A 20,120-nucleotide genomic window follows, 5' to 3' on the forward strand; every position below is an offset into this window, starting at 1 on the left:
TCCAAAATTCCAACATTAAAACATGAGCTTCACAACAAAAGGGCATGGTCTATATGTTTAACGTCATTAAAATCCACCTGGTTGGAAAGTTTACAAAAGTTCTGGACATTGTCCTCAATGGCCTGGTTGCCTTGATGGAGATAAACTGCTGAGCATAAAGCAGAACCAACACACTAGACATTACAGCATTTACTGTTTATTTTTTATTCCCTGCTTCCACCATGGAATAAAATATCCAAACACCCTTAAAGCATAGTAAATTTATTAAATATAAAATGTTGAGTTTTGCTGCCATATTATAGCACAGAAGTATGAAAAGTCAAGCTGTTTTGTAGCTGTCAGTGTGGGAATGCCCTCAAGCATTTTGGGGGTTCTGTTTTAGTTGTGAAGATTTTGAAGATCTAAAAATTTGAGTTGCCAGCATCACTCGAAATGTCTAATTCTGTTGGTTTATTTTGCAGAATCATTTGATTGTGAAGTTCTTTTATTGATGATGATGATGATGATGATGATGATGATGGTGTGTGTGCGTGTGTGTGTTTCACCTGCAGAATGGTACAGTGGAGTGTGAGAGTATTTTCTGCCCACCACCTCAGTGTCCTCCTGATACAGCTCCAATCTACATGCCTGGAGCATGCTGTAAAGAGTGCCAGCGTAAGTGTGTACACACACACACACACAGACACACACACACAAAATGAGGCCATTCATCTATAGATCTGCGTATATTTTGCCTCTCTCTCCCTTTGTCTCATATTTTCTCCTTTATCGCTCCATCTTCTCGATTCTCTCCTCACTATCTATCTTTCCACCAAAATCTTTTTTATAATCATGCTGCGGTCTTGATGACAAACTGACCACATCCCTGTGTTGCTAGGTTACCGCTGCCACAAATTCGAATGTCAACACACACATAACGCAGTCACGCACTTTCTCTGGTATCATTAATTATTCAAGGCCAGTGTGCAGCATGTTGTGTTTGAGTGAGCAGAGCTAATGTGCAGAAGCTAATAGCAGTTTGACTGATGACCAGGGCTTTATTTAACACTGCGCTCTGGTAGGCTTAATCTAACATGCTTGTGCGATCGATGCTTTACTGGTTTGTTTTGTCTCTATCCTCTTAATTTCTTATTTTTCTCTTTATATCTTTTCTGTCTTAGCCGTGTGTCTGTTCAGAGGAAGAGTGTACGTGGAGGGTGACCGTAAGAGCGTACATGACTCTGAGGGGAACTGTCTGCTGTTTGAATGTAGGGTAAGTTCCAGAGTAACTGCAGGCCGGTGGTCTGAAAGTGTTCAGCACACCCATACCAGAATCTTCTGTATTTATATGCACTCCTTTTGGGGGAAGTCTTCTGAATTGTTTAAGGTGGATGTGTTAATGGTAGTCTGATGTCGTCATACTCAATTCTAGACAGAATGTGAGTCTGATTCTGCTCAATTGGGCTGTAATTATGGGGCTTGTTTCAACCAAACCAGGTCCAAAAAGTATATCCAGGTATCCAAAAGACCTCAGTTGGATAGACCTACAACCAATCAGAGGAACGAAGGGACGCATTACTTTAGTTGTCGAATGTCAACAGAACTCAACTTTTGCCAAGTCTGTGGTTTTTCCGCTGGTTGTTTTCCATGTCCGTGGGTTGAAGCAACCTCAATTATGTGATATATAGACCCAGGAATGTGAATTTTAGCAGGCAACCTTGCCGAAATAACACACATTTTACCAAAACACACATGACATGAAAGATGGGAATGTACAGCGTTGCTAGCTGGTCCTGGTTATGAATTGGAAAGCCAAACAGAAAACCACCAGACTCACTTTTTCTGAGACATTATGAATTTGAATTTGAACTCGAATTCTGTCTGGGTCTGGTTCAGATTTATGAATTTGAATTAAAAGCTGCATTTAAAGTCTGTCTGGTCCTGATTATATTCTTTATTCCACGCAGAATTTGAATATGAATTGTATCTAGATCTGTTTGTGAATTTGATTTGATTTGATTATTATAATTTTTTTCTGAATGTGTTTATGAATTGAAATTAGGCAGAATTTGAATCTGAACTTGAATTCTGTCTAGGTCTGGTTCTGATTATGAATTCAAATTTTGTCTGTGTCTGGTTATGAATTGGAATGCTAAGCAGGATATATCCAGCTGCAGCCCAGAGGCACCGCAGTCTCAGAACAGCAGTTTTAGAACCGCAACCACAGAACCTGAACTTAGGGGCGGGGCTTAAACAGTCATATCTTTTTTATTTGTTTTACTACAAATACACAAGATTTTTTTTTTGGTTAAATATAAGCTGTTTTCACATGGACTTTGTCATAATCATATAATATGCATACCATGATCTTGATCATGCTTAATGTCAATGAATGGTTACAAACACAGTAGTATATATTCCAGGGATACAGACTACAATTATACACTGTTTTTTATATATATATATATATATATATATATATATATATATATATATATATATATATATATATATATATATATATATATATATATATATATATATATATATATATATATATATATATATATATTAGGCTAATAAATGTGTAAAATGTTGAAAAATTGTTTCCCATTTGACTGTATAGCTATACACTACCGGACAAAAGTTTTAGAACGGTAAGAATTTTTGGTTTTTAAAGAAGTCTCTTTTGCTCACCAAGGCTGAATTTATTTTATTAAAATACATAAAAACAGTAATATTGTGAAATATTAGCAATATGTCAAATATCTGGTTTCTATTTGAATATATTTTAAAATATCATTTTTGTTTTCATCATTGATAATAATCATAAATGTTTCTTGAGCAGCAAATCATCTGAAGACTAAAGTAATGACGCTAAAAATACAGCTTTGATTACAGATATAAATTACATATATTCAAATAGAAAACTGTTTTTTTAATTGTAAATACTTTTTGCTGCATTTTTGATCAAATAAATGCAGCCTTATAGTGAGCAGAAGAGATTTTTTTTTAAAAACATTAAAAAAATATATTACTGGCTGAAACTTTTGACCTGTAGTGTAGACGGCGTTAGTATTATTTACTTCACATTCATGTTAAAAAATAATACTGACACAAAGTATGAGGAGATTTAATGTTAATGGACGCAAACACTGTATAGTTTACTGTTACTTCAACTACACCATTTTATTATTTAAAAAAAATATATGATATAATAAATGTGTAACATGTTTTGAAGTGTTTCCCATTTGACTGTATATTCAGTCGTATTAGTTCCTCCATGTTCATGTTGTTACAAATAATACTTAGACACAGAGAATGTGACATTTCAAAATTTCAAATGTCAAATAAAAATAACCATTTAATACAAGGCCTTGAACAAATGAAAGATGTTTCTCTGGGTGAAAACAAAAAGGACAGGTTTAAGGATAGGTTTAAAACGTATTTAAATGGCCTATAATAAAAAAGAAACATGCAAACAACAAATAATGATCTTAAAAACACAAAAACTTGTGACTCTTAAACCCATATTATGTCATTTCTGCAGAAAGACTTGAAAAGAAGTCGTTTCATTCCGGAAAAAAATAAATGAATACGTTAATTATGAATAGAACAACGGTTCTGAAACTGTGGTGCTGCGGGGCTACAGCTGGATAATATTGTGCCAAGCTGCATTTGAATCTGAATTTGAATCTAATTATGAATTTGAATTCCAGACGGAATCTAAATTCTGTCTGGATCTGTTTGTGAGTTTGAGTCCTACGCAGAATTTGATTATTTTCCGAGTATGGTTATGAATTTGAATTCTGTTTAGTCTAGTTGAAAATTCAAATTCCAAGCAGCATTTGAATTTCTAAATCCATCTTTAACTCATAACTGTTTGCTTGTTTGTTTTTTGAAACGTGATAGCTCGTCGATTAGCTGGTTGGTCATGTTCCAGAAACCATCTGGACCACCTTGAAAAGTTAGTTTGTTGCTTAAACCATCTAAGACCAGCTGAGACCAGCTACCATGTTCCAAAGTTTAAGCTGAATAGTTGACTTGGAAGGTTAATTGAACAATCATTTGTTTATGTGTTTTGCAGGAACGAAGTATGCGTAGAGTTGAGATGACTACTTGTCCAGAGCTGAACTGCCCAGAGTCAGAGCAGATCACACTCACGGACCGCTGCTGCCAAGTGTGCAGAGGTGCGACACACTCACACACGCAGGAACAACACACATCCTCTACACTCCACTGATTGGAGTCATATTAAGGGCAGCCACCTTTGACCACTGTGCAAACAAACTAGATTTTGTGCTCAACACCAAGCCATGACTGTGCATGACATATTTTGCACCCTTCACACATATAACCACACACACATAACACACCCAAGTGTAATAGCGATATTGCTTGACTTTACCACACCTCTCGTAGTTCACAGATTGAGCCACCGTGTGCAGTAACCCTAACACACTTTTGAACCATTTTGTACAGGAATACAGAATACATTGTAATACTTTTTTTCCTTTATTTCTTTTCTTTTTATTTAGTTTAATTCGCAAAAGCACTGCAACTCAGATTTTTTTAGATCACAATGTTGTGAAAAGTACATTTTTAAAAGTACAAATGGCCCATGTATTCTCTCTATTTATTTGAGATCACATAAGCACTGCAAAACAATGATGGCCCCACTTTATATTAAAGGGATAGTTCACTTTTAAATTAAATTTTGATATGTTTTAGCTTACCTCATGGGCATGCTCTTTGAGGTGGTGACCATAGACCTGCATTATGTGAGGCACAGACAAGAACGGTTTGACCTAAAATGATCAAAATTGAAACTACTGGGGAAACAAATACTCCTACATCTCGGATGCCCATGAGGCAAGCTAAAACATATCAACATTTAATTTCAAAGTGAACTATCCCTTTAAGTGGCTTTAACTATATGGACATCAAAAAATAAGTACTTATTGTGTCCATATTGTAATGCAAAACACTTCTGCTGATATTGAGATGAGATACAGGTAAAGTGTGGGACAGGTGTGGTGTGGATACGTTTAAGGGTAAGTGTAAGGGAAGGATCAACAGTTGAATTATAATTACAGATGTAATTACATGCAGGGAATTAAAAAATGTAAGTACTTAATGTAAAAACGTGTATGGACACAATAAGTGCTTTGTATCATGATTAATTAAATTTGTTTTAGTACACTGTAAAAAAAAAATTGAAAATTTTCAAGTGACTGATCACATTTACATTTTTCAGTTGGCCGAATTTAATTTCTGTGAATTAAATTGCATCAATTTGCAGAATTTCAATTCGGCCAAATTAAAAATTTTGATGTGATCAGTCACTAGAACATTTTCAATTGGAGACCTGAATTTTTTTTTCTTACACTGTATAGTAGTAAAGGTCATATAAAGTGGGTCCAAAAATAAATAGTAAAATATCTAAAAATGATTGCAATGAGCAATTTATTTGTCAAGCAAGACTGCATAAGATATTTTTTTCACTTATTTTCAGCATAAAGAGAGTAAAACCAGTGCAGTAAGAGAATGTACAGTTACATTTACATTTAATAAAATCAAGGCTTTAAAGGCTTAGTAAATGGATCTAGTTTTAAGGATGTTTGTTGGAAACAAGTAAAAAAGACCAATTAAAAACCAATTAAGAAGTCATTTATTAACCATTATAAAATAATTAGCAAAATGCTGTTTAGAATGGTTTTAGATGGTGTAAAGCCTGTCACGCCGCAGGACATGCAATGTCCCAAAATGTCCCAACATCCTGTTTCATGTCAATTAGTCAGGAGTGAACAATAAATCCTCCACAATTGAATTGTCTTATGTGAAAATTTGTCAACACGGTAAAAAAAATGTCATTTATAATCCATTGATTATAAATGTCAGATTTAGGCAATTCATACCACTTCTACTCTATTTATCTCACTCCCAGGGCATGATTTCTGTGCTGAGGGTTACAACCGCAATTGTGTGGAGAATTCGGACTGCATTAACCTGGAGGCAGGAGCTTGCTGCAGCTGTAAAGAGGGATACCATGCGCTCAGGGATGACAGCGCCTACTGCCAAGGTATTTAAACTCCCACAGACAAACCTGCCAATCATTGATATATGTGTTTCTAAACACTATACAAACAAATGAAACTCTAAATCCGACTAACACTTTTGTCGCTCCATACATAGCACCTGTTTTTTGAACCCCCACAGATTTGCTTGCTTAAAATTTTTGTTTCATATAAGTAAATAACAGGGCTTTCACAAATCACTAAATTGCCTGCAATCACAGATGGAGGAGTTACCGATGAAAGCTGTTGACTGGTGATTACTTAGTGTCTCGCTGAATGAATATTTCAGCACCACTATTATCCTTACAGCTGTAATTAATGCATTGTAAACCCTGGAGTTCATGCTGCGCGAGTGTGTGTACAGATGTGAAGGGGGATTCCTGTGGCTCGCTGGCTTTCAATAGGCAGTACCCTTGTCTAAACAAACACGGCAACCCAGCGAGTATGTGATGGATATCTTTTTTCAAACAAAAGACTTTTTTTTTTTCGTTTAACAGTGTTGCTTGCAAACGTGCTTTTGCATAGCATTGTGTTAGCATGGAGAGTTTACCCAAAAAAAGAAAATTATAAAATTTACTCACCACCATGTTGTTATAAACAGAACAGAAAGGAAGAAAATGTTCAATTGTTTTTTTTTTTTATACAAGGAGAAAAAAATATAATGTGTCCTGCTGTATAATAGTTTTGACTTGCCTCGAAAATGTCGAGGAAGTCTGAAAACGTGTTAATCGAAAACTGTGAAAAATCAATGGTGATGGCTACGGATTAAAGTGATGGGAAGGCGACAGTAGGACCTCCAGCATAGACAATCAATAGACAATTTGGGGGGTGACATTTGAAGAACTTTTGGTCACCACAAATGCACAGAAAGTGTCTGGAAGAATTTGCACAACACAGTTGTTACAGTAATGTTGCTGTACAATATCAGTATGGCTTGATAAAATCTGAGATACATCTGAGAGTTGGGTCATAATAGCGCTCTTTATCAAGCAACTTTTTTACCCTTTGGGAATGTGTGTGATTTTCCTGTTGTGATATTAAGTCAGAAAAGCGCAGTCTTTTTGTTCATCTGTTTATGCTTTTTGTGGCAATTAACACATTTTAATCACTATAGTTTTCTTTGCACATTAAGCGGGATAATTTATAATATATAACTGATTTAACATTTAAATTACACACATCAGCTGTAAATGACTGGCAAGGTAAATAAAGTTAAATAACCAGCTAGTTTGGGAGAAATTCAGCATGTTTGCATGGATTGTAGTCTGTAGTTTGTAGCAGCCTCAGGCATGTGAATACCAGTGCCAGCGCAGCTCTTAAATAAACTTTAAATTATTAATTTGGGATTCATATCTTCTAGAACAAAAGCAGCTGAAAAGGCATTACATTTTCATTTTCTGAAATTATAAGGGAGTTTTTTTCCTCCACGTTTTAGGCTCTGAATTTTAGGCTCCTCCACAGCAGACACATTGGGACAGATAAGACTTTAGAGAATTTCTCTCTACTATTTACTGTTGCTATGCCTCTGTTTTGGTTAATAATACTGGTTTTCAGAGAATGCATGTTGTTTTGAGATTTCTTTTTATATGGATGGATGGAGTTATGGGTGCGATAAATGAATGGATGGAGTGGGTCAGTAGGATGGATGGATGAGAAGTGGTTGGATGTTGGAGTGGTGGGATGATGGATGGATGGATGGAAGGATGGATGGATGGATGGATGCATGGATGGATGGATGGATGGATGGATGGATGGATGGATGGATGGATGGATGGATGGATGGAGTGTGGGTGAGTTGGATAGATGATTGGAGTGGTGGTTGCGATGGATGGATGGATGGATGGATGGATGGATGGATGGATGGATGGATGGATGGAGTGGTGGGTGAGTTGGATAGATGATTGGAGTGGTGGGTGCGATGGATGGATGGATGGAGTGGTGGGTGAGTTGGATAGATGATTGGATTGGTGGGTGCGATGGATGGATGGATAGAGTGGTGGGTGAGCTGGATAAATGATTGGAGTGGTGGGTACAATGGATCAGTGCAATGGAGTGGTGGGTGTGATGGATAGATGATTGGTTGGAATAGTGGGATGATGGATGGATGGATGGATGGATGGATGGATGGATGGATGGATGGATGGATGGATGGATAGTTGGAGATTTTTAGTTTAACCATTTGTTCGATTTATGGTTACATCTGTTAATGGGGTAAGAAAAAAAAGTATTGTCTGAAAAAAAGTCTTAATGCTGTATCTCAAGCAACTGTTTCTTCATTAAATATGTATCCATGTAGACATAATGCTGATTGAGAACATGATTTTGTGCTGTGTAGATTTAAACAGAGAAGAGAAATGTGAGGAAGATTATATAAACTGTTCTTAAGGAGGAGAGAGTGGGTGGACCGAAGGACGAGAGCGTGTATATGAAAAGTGTAAGAGAAAAAACTGGAGGCTGAGAAAGTGAAGGAGGTGGAGGAAAGGGACAGAAAGTGAAAGGTCTAGAAGTGCTCTGTGTTTTGTTAATGCAGTTTAAGGACTGAATTGAGTCACAGATACAAACTGTACATTATTTTCAAAAGTTATTCAAATCTTTAACTCTTTATTGTAGATATATTTATCTAGTCTCTGTTATCAAGGCTACCAAACCTTCAGGCAGATGCACAAAAAGTTTAAATGTGGAACCTGCAGAACCCGCAGAGTTTGCTTTTTTTTGTTCCACTGAAGACAAGGACTCAAATGCAACAGAAGCTTGATTAAATAATGACAGAATTGATGTGCTTTCCCTTAAATATTCTTTGAAACATTCAAGCATGGTGTTGGTGTTCCTGTTATATTTCAGTCTTAGCAGTTTCCTGCAGCAGTGTTGAACAGTAATGTTGTTCGTACAACAGAACGCTCATGATGTAATGACTGGATCTTCCAGCACCCTTGACAAATGCTGTTAATTGATCACAGCTGCAGTGTGAATGGTGGTTTTTGGCAAAGCTTCTTCCCAAATGATTTGAAAACCGTGTTGTGTTCAGGTCTTAGTACACAGTGTCTTGTGTTATGCTATGGTTGCAGATATCGATGAGTGTGCAGAGGGGAAACACTACTGCAGGGAGAACACAATGTGTATGAACACACCCGGCTCCTTTATGTGTGTCTGTCACACCGGCTACGTCCGTATTGATGATTACTCCTGCACAGGTGAGTATAATGAGATCATTATAATATGCTTTTTTTTCCACAGGGATTTATTAGGAATTATTGGGGAAAGAAGAATGGGACTCAGTGAAGGCAGGATTCAAACCTGAATTTATCAGATGAGCATCATGGCTTAAGGTGTATAGGTCATTAAAATGTTTTTAAAGACCCTGTAAAATCATTTAATAAGCTACTTTTGACATATTTGCTGTTTTTAAAATGTTCACTGATTAAAAAGTGATTCACATTTGCTCATACATTGACTTAATTAAACAATCATATAAAAATCATCTGATTTTTAATATATATTTCAATTAATTATCATACTATATTTTATTTATTTTATTTATTTTATTTTATTTGTGTTATAGCATATTTTAGAGTTATTTAAAACATGGAGCCCATTCTGTCATATAGTTTTAAGTGTGATTTTAATAGCATAATTTTTTGCTATTTTTATATTCTAACATAAGTAAAAGAAAGGGAAAGTCATTTAATTTAATAACTCATATTTAAATAATTAAAATGCTAAATATATTACATCTCCAGGCAATGTACAGACCCAGCACATTTGTTTATATATATAAAATATTATTATTATAATTTTTTTGTACTAATGAGGTTTGTTTTATGCATTTTATCAGGCATTGTTTAATACTGTTGTTAATGACCTAATGGGTGCAATAGAGGAAGAACAAGAATGAGACAAAAAAAAAGTTAAAGAAAGACAGCATATGTGAAAGTTTTCACTGATGGAAAGTACAGATGGTATACGTGCTCCTGATCTTTAACTTAAAAAAGCAATTAAATCTCTTCAGGAGCACAGGATAAGGAAGCGAGACACGGCACAAGGGAAAAGCTACACGATAAATGAGCCTTAGTCCTTCTGTGACCTACTTTAAAACTGAATTAATTATAACAGAGAGTCCAGGAACGTTCGTTTCTATCTCAATAAATACACAAAAAAGCACCGAAAACTGCACCTGGGCTGTAAGGTGCATCTCGACCAACACAAATTCAGCTTTTATTTTGGAAGCTATTCTAGTTTTTTTTTCATGATGATCATCTCAGAAATCCATGGGTAATCAAGACCAGCTGCATTATTATCATTTTTTTTTCTTTTTTCAAGTAGTCTGCATTACACCAACCACGCAATCAAGTTCTCTGACCTCTGTGCCTTTAAAGGTGCCCTAGAATGAAAAATTTAATTAACCTTGCCATAGTGAAATAATAAGAGTTCAGTACATGGACATCACATACAGTGAGTCTCAAACATCATTGTCTCCTACTTCTTATGTAAACCTTGTGCATGAAAAACACCACGGAAAAATAGGCGATTCATTACATAACGCCAACTGTGACGTAATCGCTGGGATCATTAATACGTATGCCCCCAACATTTGCATATGTCCAAACATGTTCATTGTCAGGCGGAACTGACGGAGCCGAATCATCGGGACTGCAGGTAAACAAGCGACACTCGATGATAGCGAAAACGGCAGCTCTCATGGACACATGTCATGTTCCAGGCTGTGCAGGGGACGTGAGGACTTTTCATACCCTTCCCACTGACAAAAAATGTCAACAGTCTTGGTTGATGTTTATTATAATCAGATACCGCAACAATTTAATTCAAAATTGTTTGTTTGCTCTGCCCATCTCAAGCAAGCTTCACTCAGCGTCTTAAACTGAAGAAAGGGGCAATTACAACTATATTCCTGCATTCCTTGACTGTTTAAACAATTTCTGATTAAATTGAAAGTTTCTTAGAGAGACAGCATTGTCTCTAGATTGTCTAAAGAAGAGCGTTCCAGCCTTCGTGCTTGCGGTTGCCAGATTTCAGTAATTTAAATCCCCCAATCAGAGCTTTTCTGTGAAAAGAACACGTATACTATCCGGTGTTTTACCTAAACGTGCAAACTGGCAACCATATGCACACAAGCTCTCTCTCACGCGCGGATGATCTGAAAACACCGATAAACAAATAAGCTGCATTTTATCAATTTCCATTTTGAAATGTTCTGCTTAAAGTGTCACTTAGTCGGTCTGTGTTATGTCAGGACTCACGAGCCGCTCTGCTGAACAACTGAACTAGTGTGAGGAACTGAAATAAGCCAATCAGAGCAGAGCTCAACATTAATATTCATGACCCTTCCAAATAAGGCTAAAACAGAGCATTATATCCTATGGACAATAGGGTTGTAAATTGACCTGTAAAACTGTATCTGGACAATTTTTGCCCTTAAATAAGGCACATACCCTCTATGTAGATATCAGAGAACAATTTAACATTGTTTGTTGTGAACAATTTTTTGTTTTAACTCATTCTAGGGCACCTTTAGTGCTTCAACAATGTTGTTGTTGTTTTGTAATGGGAAGAGCTGGGTTTCAAAAGGATAAAACTCTCACATAATTGTTTCAGAATCACATTTTATTTGTTCCTCTGAGTTTGTGTCTTCTCAAAACGTACAGGTGAAAGATGCCTTTTAATTTAAAGCTGTAGTCCATAACGTTCTCTGGTAAAAAATGATTCAAAATACATTTTTGAGCAAGTACACAACAAGCCAACATTCGAAACTGCTTTTATATCAATTTAATAAAACCATTACTTGCAGCAGTTATCAGTTTAACACTATATGTTTAATTTCACCCCCTTCCCTCTGGATCTATAGCCCATTGATGATTGGTTGAAAGCCATGCGTCTGTTGTTGATTGGCTCAAAGCTGTGCATCTGCTTCTGTAATTACTTAGAGTCTCACTGAGGCTGGCGTTCTGATGGCAAAACATTATTATTTTCAATTATTCATGTGTGCAGTCACAGAGAAATATATTGCATATTTTGCCCGTGGGATTATTATGAGATAATCTGCAGGCTGTCTTCACGTCGGTTGAAACTGGAATTCATTTAATTTGAAGCTGGAATAGACATTACCTGGTATAAGACAAGAACACTTTTAATCAGACGATCTTATTTTAATTTAAAACATCAGACGCTATTTGAATTACTGTAATTTTTTTAATTGCGCTCTAATGTTTCCATATCTGTTCATTAAAGCTCTGTCTTGCCTTTATGATCGGCTCAGTGATATTTACTAATTATGTCCTTTACTCTGCAATGAACAAACTTGTTGGCACGATAAGAGGTTTTGTCAGTTACATGAACAGTACCAGTCCTTAGTTAGCATTTGTTGTTTCAAAAAAGAATATATGGTATTAAGAATGGACATTATGGAGTTCCTCTTTCTCCTTTCTTTCTTTGTCTCTTACACAATTCCTCATTAGTTCCTCTTGAGCAGTCAGCAGATGTTACGCTTAAAAGGACATTAGTCTCCAATCAGCTCATTTATGTGCTCTTCTGGACAGAGATGTCAGTGTAAATGTGTCTTCAAAGATCAGACAGATTTCACCTTCGTTTAGTTTCTTTTTTTCAAGGAATAGTTCACCCGTTGTCATTTACTCACCCTCATGTAATTCCAAACTAGTGTGACTTTTCTATATGGGACACGAAATGAGATATTTTCAAGAATGTTCATGCTGTTCTGTTAGACACAATGAAAGATGATGATGGGGCTTTTCAAGTTCCAAAAAACACCATGAAAGCATCATAAAGATGGTTCTTTTGACTCACTATTCAAAGTCTTCTAAAGCCATATGATATGTTTGTGTCATACAGGTTTCGAAAGATATGAGGATGAGTAAATGATGTAAAATTTTGGATGTACTATCCCTTTCATGTACAAACACAAAGAATCATCTTTTCAAAAAAACGATTTTGTTGCTTTCTTGAAAAGAGGCATAAAACCGATTATGGTTTTTGTCTCTCAGTTCGATGTGAAAAGAAGCAGAGCGTTCAGACTGAATATGTGATCTGCATTATGTTGGTGAATGATCCTCAATTCAGCTGGAAATGCATCCTGAGATATTGAGGACCACCGCATAAAAACACCCAGCCAATCAGCATCATTCATCAGTCAAAGTGCAATTTAATGAGATGATTTAATGACATTTTAATGAGTGTGATTTAAAGATCTGTGTTGTAAGATTTATGACTAAAGTTGATTAGGCAGTTTCAATTCACTGGAGGGATTTTGAGGAGATGAAAAATAACACGTAGTGACGAAAAAGACCTCGCAACTTACAGTACTTAAAGGATCTGGTGCAAACATCTTGGTGCCAGATACCACAGCACACTTTCAGGGGTCTAGTGGAGTGCATGCCTTGATGGGTCTGTTTTGGCAGCAAAAGGGAGACCAACGCAATATTAGGAAAGTTGTCATAATGTTATCCCTGATCTGATGGTTAGATAGATGGACAGACGGATGGCTGGATGGTCAGTGTTTTCCTGAGAAGCAGAGAGAACATTCTCTATTATTCACCTGGTGGTAGCTGACAGATCTGCCCATCTGGAAGATAGAAAGTGAATGAACATTTGTGAGAGAAGGAGAGAAGAGCTTTGTTAATGAATAATTAGAAGGATAATTGGTGTCACTTTAGCTGTCATGGGCAGATGAGTCAACACAGATGAGAAATCAGACCACACAAACACGTCCACTGTGAGGGATTCGTCTCTGTCAAATGTGGCTTGGCATGACTATAATATCCCTGACTGAGGTAAACCAAGCTGGCAAGTCAGGGAAGCCATTGGAGCTGGTATTGGGCCAAATTGTTTATTGCCTTATTATTAAATATTGTTTGTCTTTTGGGTCTTACAATGAGGAGAAAAAGTACTAAATCAATCATTTAAAAAGCTACAGATGATTTTAGGCCTCACAGCAATATAATGTAAAGCATCATTAGATTTGCCAAAATGTTCACTGAGATTTCTCCACTGTTTATACAGAGTATCTTCACAATTCTTTGAAAGTCTCTCCAAATCTCCTGAACTCTTGGCCGCTTTGGGAACATTTTACCCCGAACAGAAATATTAATGACATGAGTCTCTGAAGCACAGGACCTTTCATTGGCATTTCAGGCAGGCAGTATGGGGCCATCTGGAGGTCATTGTAAGACTATATAATTGTGAGATGATTGTTGAATGTTTCATGATCAAGTTCAATTCAAGATTCAAGATTTTTTTTTAATTATTATTATTGATTATTACTGAACTGTTGAACCCTACCCCTGTTCTTTTAAACAATATGGACTACTTTGCTGTCTTCATTATAAATCAGTGTAGCTGAAGATTTTTAGTAGTGTCCCTGTTTATTGCAATCATACTTTAACCAGTTGATTGCCATTTTCAATGCATATTGTAGTACACCTATCAAAATGTAATAAGGATTGAACAGTGCTATTTTTGAGCCTGCATTATACATACAAAGAGAGCAGTTACATTGAAGTCTTAATTGAACAGTACCATAAAATAGCCTGGTAGATTCTAATGACCCATTGATGCCCGGGACGATAACTACAATGAAAATTATAAAAATATTCTTCTAAAAATCCTTCTCAATGTAAAGGAATGTCAGAATCCACAAGGTAGGGAGGATGGACAGACAGACAGACAGCTAGATAGACAGACAGACAGACAGACAGACAGACAGACAGACAGACAGACAGACAGACAGACAGATAGATAGATAGATAGATAGATAGATAGATAGATAGATAGATAGATAGATAGATAGATAGATAGATAGATAGATAGATAGATAGATAGATAGATAGATAGATAGATAGATAGATGAACGAGTGGAAGATGTCAAAATTGCAGCGCATGCTTACGTTAAACAGAACGATACTTTTGCGCTTGTGTGGGGCGCTAATATACTGTAGTTATTAACATCATAAACGACATGCTTTTTCAGGGCTTTGAGCCTTTGCACTTGCCCATATAGAGGGAGTCTCTGACAGCATCTCAAATGCGCAGACAGCCTTTAGCAAAGACTGTGGAATATTATTTTTGCACAGTAGTGTCAGTTATTCCCTAAACGCCATGCTCACACACATCTGATTCCTTCCCCTTTCAATGTTTTTGTTTCTTTCCGTCTTTTTCTTCCTCCTTCTGCCTGTTTTGAATCTGCCTGCCTAAATGTTATCCCCTTAGAGAAAAAACGCAGCAAGGAAAGTGCAGAACGGGCAACAAGTTAGAGGAAAGTGTGCAAAAACGCACTGACGCACACTTCCCTTGTGTTTTCAGAGCATGATGAGTGTGTGCGTGGACTGAATACCTGTGACGAAAATGCTCTTTGCTTCAATATGGTTGGCGGGCACAGCTGCTCCTGTAAACCAGGGTACGTCGGTAACGGGACCGTCTGCAGAGGTAAGCACAACCATCTGAACTCCACACTATACTGCACTACCATCTGTATTGCATAGATCTGGCATGAAACTGGGGCAGGTTGATAGGTCTAACTCATTTGGTAGTGATCAGTGATCACATCATTATCAACATAGCACAGCTGATTGGTTGTTGCTCAACATTCAAACAAATACCGGTAATGTTGCTATTTGCAGTCTACAACGCGCTTTCAGAAACCCTCCACCTTCCCCAGCTCCTCTTGTATAGACCTGCTACTGGGGTTGTTTCATGTATGTTACATGTTTTAGCAGCAGCAGCATGTCTTACATGCTCACAACAATGTCTATGAATGTGTTGGCAGTAGCAAGTCTCGGTACTTGCTCTGTACCAACAGCAGTGTCCAAATACATTAACATTGCCATATCCATAACCCTGCTAATATGACCATACCAGTCTCCAGAGAGTTGTCATGACAGAACTAATATTACAATTTTTTATTTTCAATAGCAAATGGAATTGTTTATATTAAAATGTATATGAATACATTGATGTGTTTATGTTCATTTTAATATGTTCATTTTAATATTTCTCAATTGATAAAACAATTATTCAAATTATTAAAGTAAACAGTACACTGTACAAAAAAATCAGGTCTCCAATTGAAAATTTTCTATTGACTGATTACATCTACATTTTTAGTTGGCCAAATTGAATTTCTGTTAATTAAATTGCATCAATTCACAGAAATTCAATTTGGCTAACTAAAAAATTTGATGTGATTAGTCACTAGAAAATGTTCATTTGGAGACATGCATTTTTTTACATTGTAATAAAATACTAAACAAAGAAACAAATTAACTATTATTAACAACTTATGCGTTTCTTTTCATTGTAAATAAATTATTATATTTATATATTTATTTACTATTTGTTTTATTTATTGGTATTAATTGTTGACATGAGTATTAATTCATTGATATACATTATATTTCTCAATGAAGTAAACAGTTTATTTTCCTAAAGTAGTTATTCAATTAAACAAAGGAAAGCTTATAAAGCAATAAGTGTCAGGTCCATTAGACTGTATTGACCTAATGCTTAAATTCAGAATGTAAACTTTTCTCTCCATATACACTACACTATAAAAAAAAAAATAATTTGAAAATTGAAAAATTTCTAGTAACTGATCACATCTAAATTTTTCAGTTGGCCGAATTTAAATTCTGTGAATTGATGCAATTTAATTTACAGAAATTAAATTCGGCCAACTGAAAAATTTAGAAGTAATCTGTTACTTGAAAATGTTCAATTGGAGACCTGATATTGTTTTACAGTGTACATGTCAGTCAGACAGTACTCAGGAACTAAACTCATTAAATTGGAAGGATATAACGATAAGGATATAAAGAGTTACTTTAGTAAAATTTTCCATTAATTGACCTCTACTCTATAAGTGTGAATGTGCATTTCCTTATTCATAGGCTTATTCATTTCCCTTTCGAAGTGAAAGGACCTTTACATTTGCCCAAAAAAAAAGATCAAAAAAAAAAAAAAAAAAAGCAAGCCCAGCCCAAGAGACAAAAATAAAGCAAAAATAACACAACACAGTTACTTTTAATGGACGGTGATAAGTAACTCAATTAGTTACTTTTTAGGGAGTAACACAATATTTAACACATTACTTTTAAAAGTAACTTTCCCCAGCACTGAGAATCGTTTTTGCATCCCTACACTGCACACAGCACAGCCTCTGGTTTGCAGAGACTCTTTTTCACTGGTATGGTGAAGCCCTGCTGAAATGTGTGTTGACCCCTGTGTCTTGTGTTTGGTGTGCAGCGCTCTGTGATGGCCAGTGTCTCAACGGAGGTTCCTGTGTCACTCCAGACACCTGCATCTGCCAGCAGGGCTTCACTGGAAAGAGATGTGAGACAGGTAAGACGCAATTGGGCCAGTGGAAGGGCATTTCCTGTAACCTTTCAACGGGTTGAAAAATTGAGAGCGGAGAAAAGTGTACAACATATTCACATAGTGTAGCCTCTCAAGTGTTTTCATATTACAGTGATGGACTGAGTTGGTAGAAATGTTGTGCTAGGAGCTGCAGAAGGCATAGAGGAGAGGAGATTTATTTTTTATATTTTTCAGGCGAGTGAGATTTATGTCAGATGATTTCCATGAATGTGAACATGACCAAAGAGTTCTCTCTGCAGACTGTGCAATATTTTATAACACTGTAGATATGCATGTTTGCTCTGAATTTGATGAATAATGCACTGTAACGCAGTTGGCAAAACTCAGAAAAATTGAGGCAAACAGTTACCTCAAATGTTTTAATTTAAGAAATGTGAAGTTTAAGTAAGCAAAACTTGCAAATTATTATTTTTTAAACTTATTTTTTAATCATACATTTTAAATGATCTGAACTTGATATTTGAGTGAGCTAATTCATTAACTTCAAATGTCATGTCATCAAATTTTACTGGTGGAAACTTGACTAGCTTTAACTGGCTAATTCAATAAATGCCACCTTGCCAATTGGTTACACAATGTTTTGGTAGCATTAGCATAGTATAGCACTTGCTGAATGAGGACAGCAATAAAGTACATTTAACTGTTCTCAAACTAAGCTCATGCTCCACTCATCACCATGATGGTAACCCTACAAAAATCCCAACATAACAGAAACTCTTAGCATAACAAAACATCAAACACTACTAAATATCCCACTTAAAGTTAATCTTGCACACAAACAAACAAACAAACAAAAACAATATAACACTTTAGTTTGGCCTTTACTGTCCCTTTTGAGTGTCATGGCAAAGCATGCTGGGAAATAGAAACCCCAGCTCAGTTTAGTCTAAATTAAAAGAAACAAGTTCATAAAACTCAAGACAATGAAACATTCAGATTATTTAAAATGTGTCATTTTTGAAAACTATAAAGAAAAGGAAAATTCTAAATACATAATAAAAACGTTCATTTGTTTGAACTATGTTTAATTTGAGTTGGCTCTACTCAAACCAATTATTTTAAGCATATATGTTTTTTAATATAAAATGTATATTATGTTAATTAATATATAATACTTAAATACTTAATATAATTAAAATAATAATGGATATATGTTGAAATATATAACAATTTGTAATATTAATATAATTTAATGCAAGTTCAATGTTAATATAAATTAACATAAAAATCTATAACATCTATAAGTTAAATGTTTATATAAATAATTATATTGTTGATACTAACTTAGTTGTAATTTAATATAAATATAATTTATAAATGCATAGCATTAAATAATTTTTTTTGTCTAGAATGGTGAAGTTATAACAACTAATATCTTCTTCTTGTACTCTGTCAATGAGCAAGATTCAGTGGTCAGCTTTGTCGTTTTTAATGATACGTATGTCTGACTGTGAAGATAGCTGTAACCTGTCTCCCCGACAACGTGTTTTAACCAAATGTGACATGAATGCGTCAAGATATACACATACAGATCAAATCTCTTCCAAGTAATTTCACTTTGTGTCCTAATCAACCATGACAAGTGACGCACAACAAGACATCTTGCCAGTTGCTTTGTTTGTATTTTGTCACACTGCATTGACTAACTCCATCCACTCATAGCTGTATATTAAACATTAAATATGTTCTGAAGGTCTGTGATTGTGTGGCTTCATGCAGTATTTTGCTTTTAGTGTTGACAGAAAAATTACTTGATGCTGGGAACTTGCCATATCATGGTGAGGACAAGCTATCCCTGAGTGGGTGCTCCTTATACTGCAAATTCAGAAAGAAAGCAGACTGCAACAAAAACTGTATTTTCTCTTTTCTTTCGTAAAAAAAACTTTATTCTTTTAAAATAATATCATTTTTTTCTTAAACTATTTTCTTACCCAAATGGGTAAGGAATAATTTGAACTTGTTTTAAACATGAATCTAACAATATTTTACAAGGATTAAACTTAAAATAAGAAAGATATAAACTTTTTGGGACATCTCCCTTTACATGCACATGAACTTTAATGACATCCCAATTTTAATCTGTAGAGTTTAATATGGAGTTGGCCCACCCTTTGCAGCCCAAACAGCTTTTGATTTTGATCATTCTTCTAGAAGGGCATTTGTGAGGTCAGGCACTGATTTTGGACAAGAAGGCCTGGCTCACAGTCTCCGCTCTGATTCATCCCACATGTGTTCTATCGGGTTGAGGTCAGGACTCTTTGCAGGCCAGTCAAGTACCTCCATACCAAAGTCGCTCATCCATGTCTTTATGGACCTTACTTTGTGCACTGGTTCAAAGTCATGTTGGAACAGGAAGAGGCCATCCACAAACTGTACCCACAAAGTTGGGAGCATGAAATTTTCTAAAATGTATTGGTATCCTGAAGCATAAAGAGTTCCTTTCACTGGAACTAAGGGGCTAAGCCCAACCTCTGGAAAACAATCCCACACCATAATCCCCCCTCCACAAAACTTTACACTTGGCACAATGCAGTCAGACAAGTACCGTTCTCCTGTCAACCACCAAACCCAGACTCGTCCTTTGGATTGCCAGGCAGAGAAGCTTGATTGATTCGTCACTCCAGAGAACACATCTCGAATGCTCTAGAGTCCAGTGGCGGCGTGCTT

The 20,120-nt window shown here is 35.9% G+C and overlaps 1 protein-coding gene across 1 annotated transcript in view; it reads left to right on the top strand.

The window, feature by feature from the left end:
- nell2b (neural EGFL like 2b) overlaps nt 1–20,120 on the top strand; it is a 51,117-nt gene that overhangs the window by 14,941 nt on the left and 16,056 nt on the right. Inside the window, exons 9-15 of the mRNA XM_067427531.1 lie at nt 552–654; nt 1,161–1,252; nt 4,067–4,169; nt 5,927–6,061; nt 9,122–9,247; nt 15,384–15,506; nt 17,322–17,417. Coding sequence (XP_067283632.1) covers nt 552–654; nt 1,161–1,252; nt 4,067–4,169; nt 5,927–6,061; nt 9,122–9,247; nt 15,384–15,506; nt 17,322–17,417 — 778 coding nt within the window. The remainder of the gene's footprint in view (nt 1–551; nt 655–1,160; nt 1,253–4,066; nt 4,170–5,926; nt 6,062–9,121; nt 9,248–15,383; nt 15,507–17,321; nt 17,418–20,120) is intronic.

This window comes from Pseudorasbora parva, chromosome 20 (assembly GCF_024679245.1).
Source record: "Pseudorasbora parva isolate DD20220531a chromosome 20, ASM2467924v1, whole genome shotgun sequence".
NCBI lineage: Eukaryota > Metazoa > Chordata > Actinopteri > Cypriniformes > Gobionidae > Pseudorasbora > Pseudorasbora parva.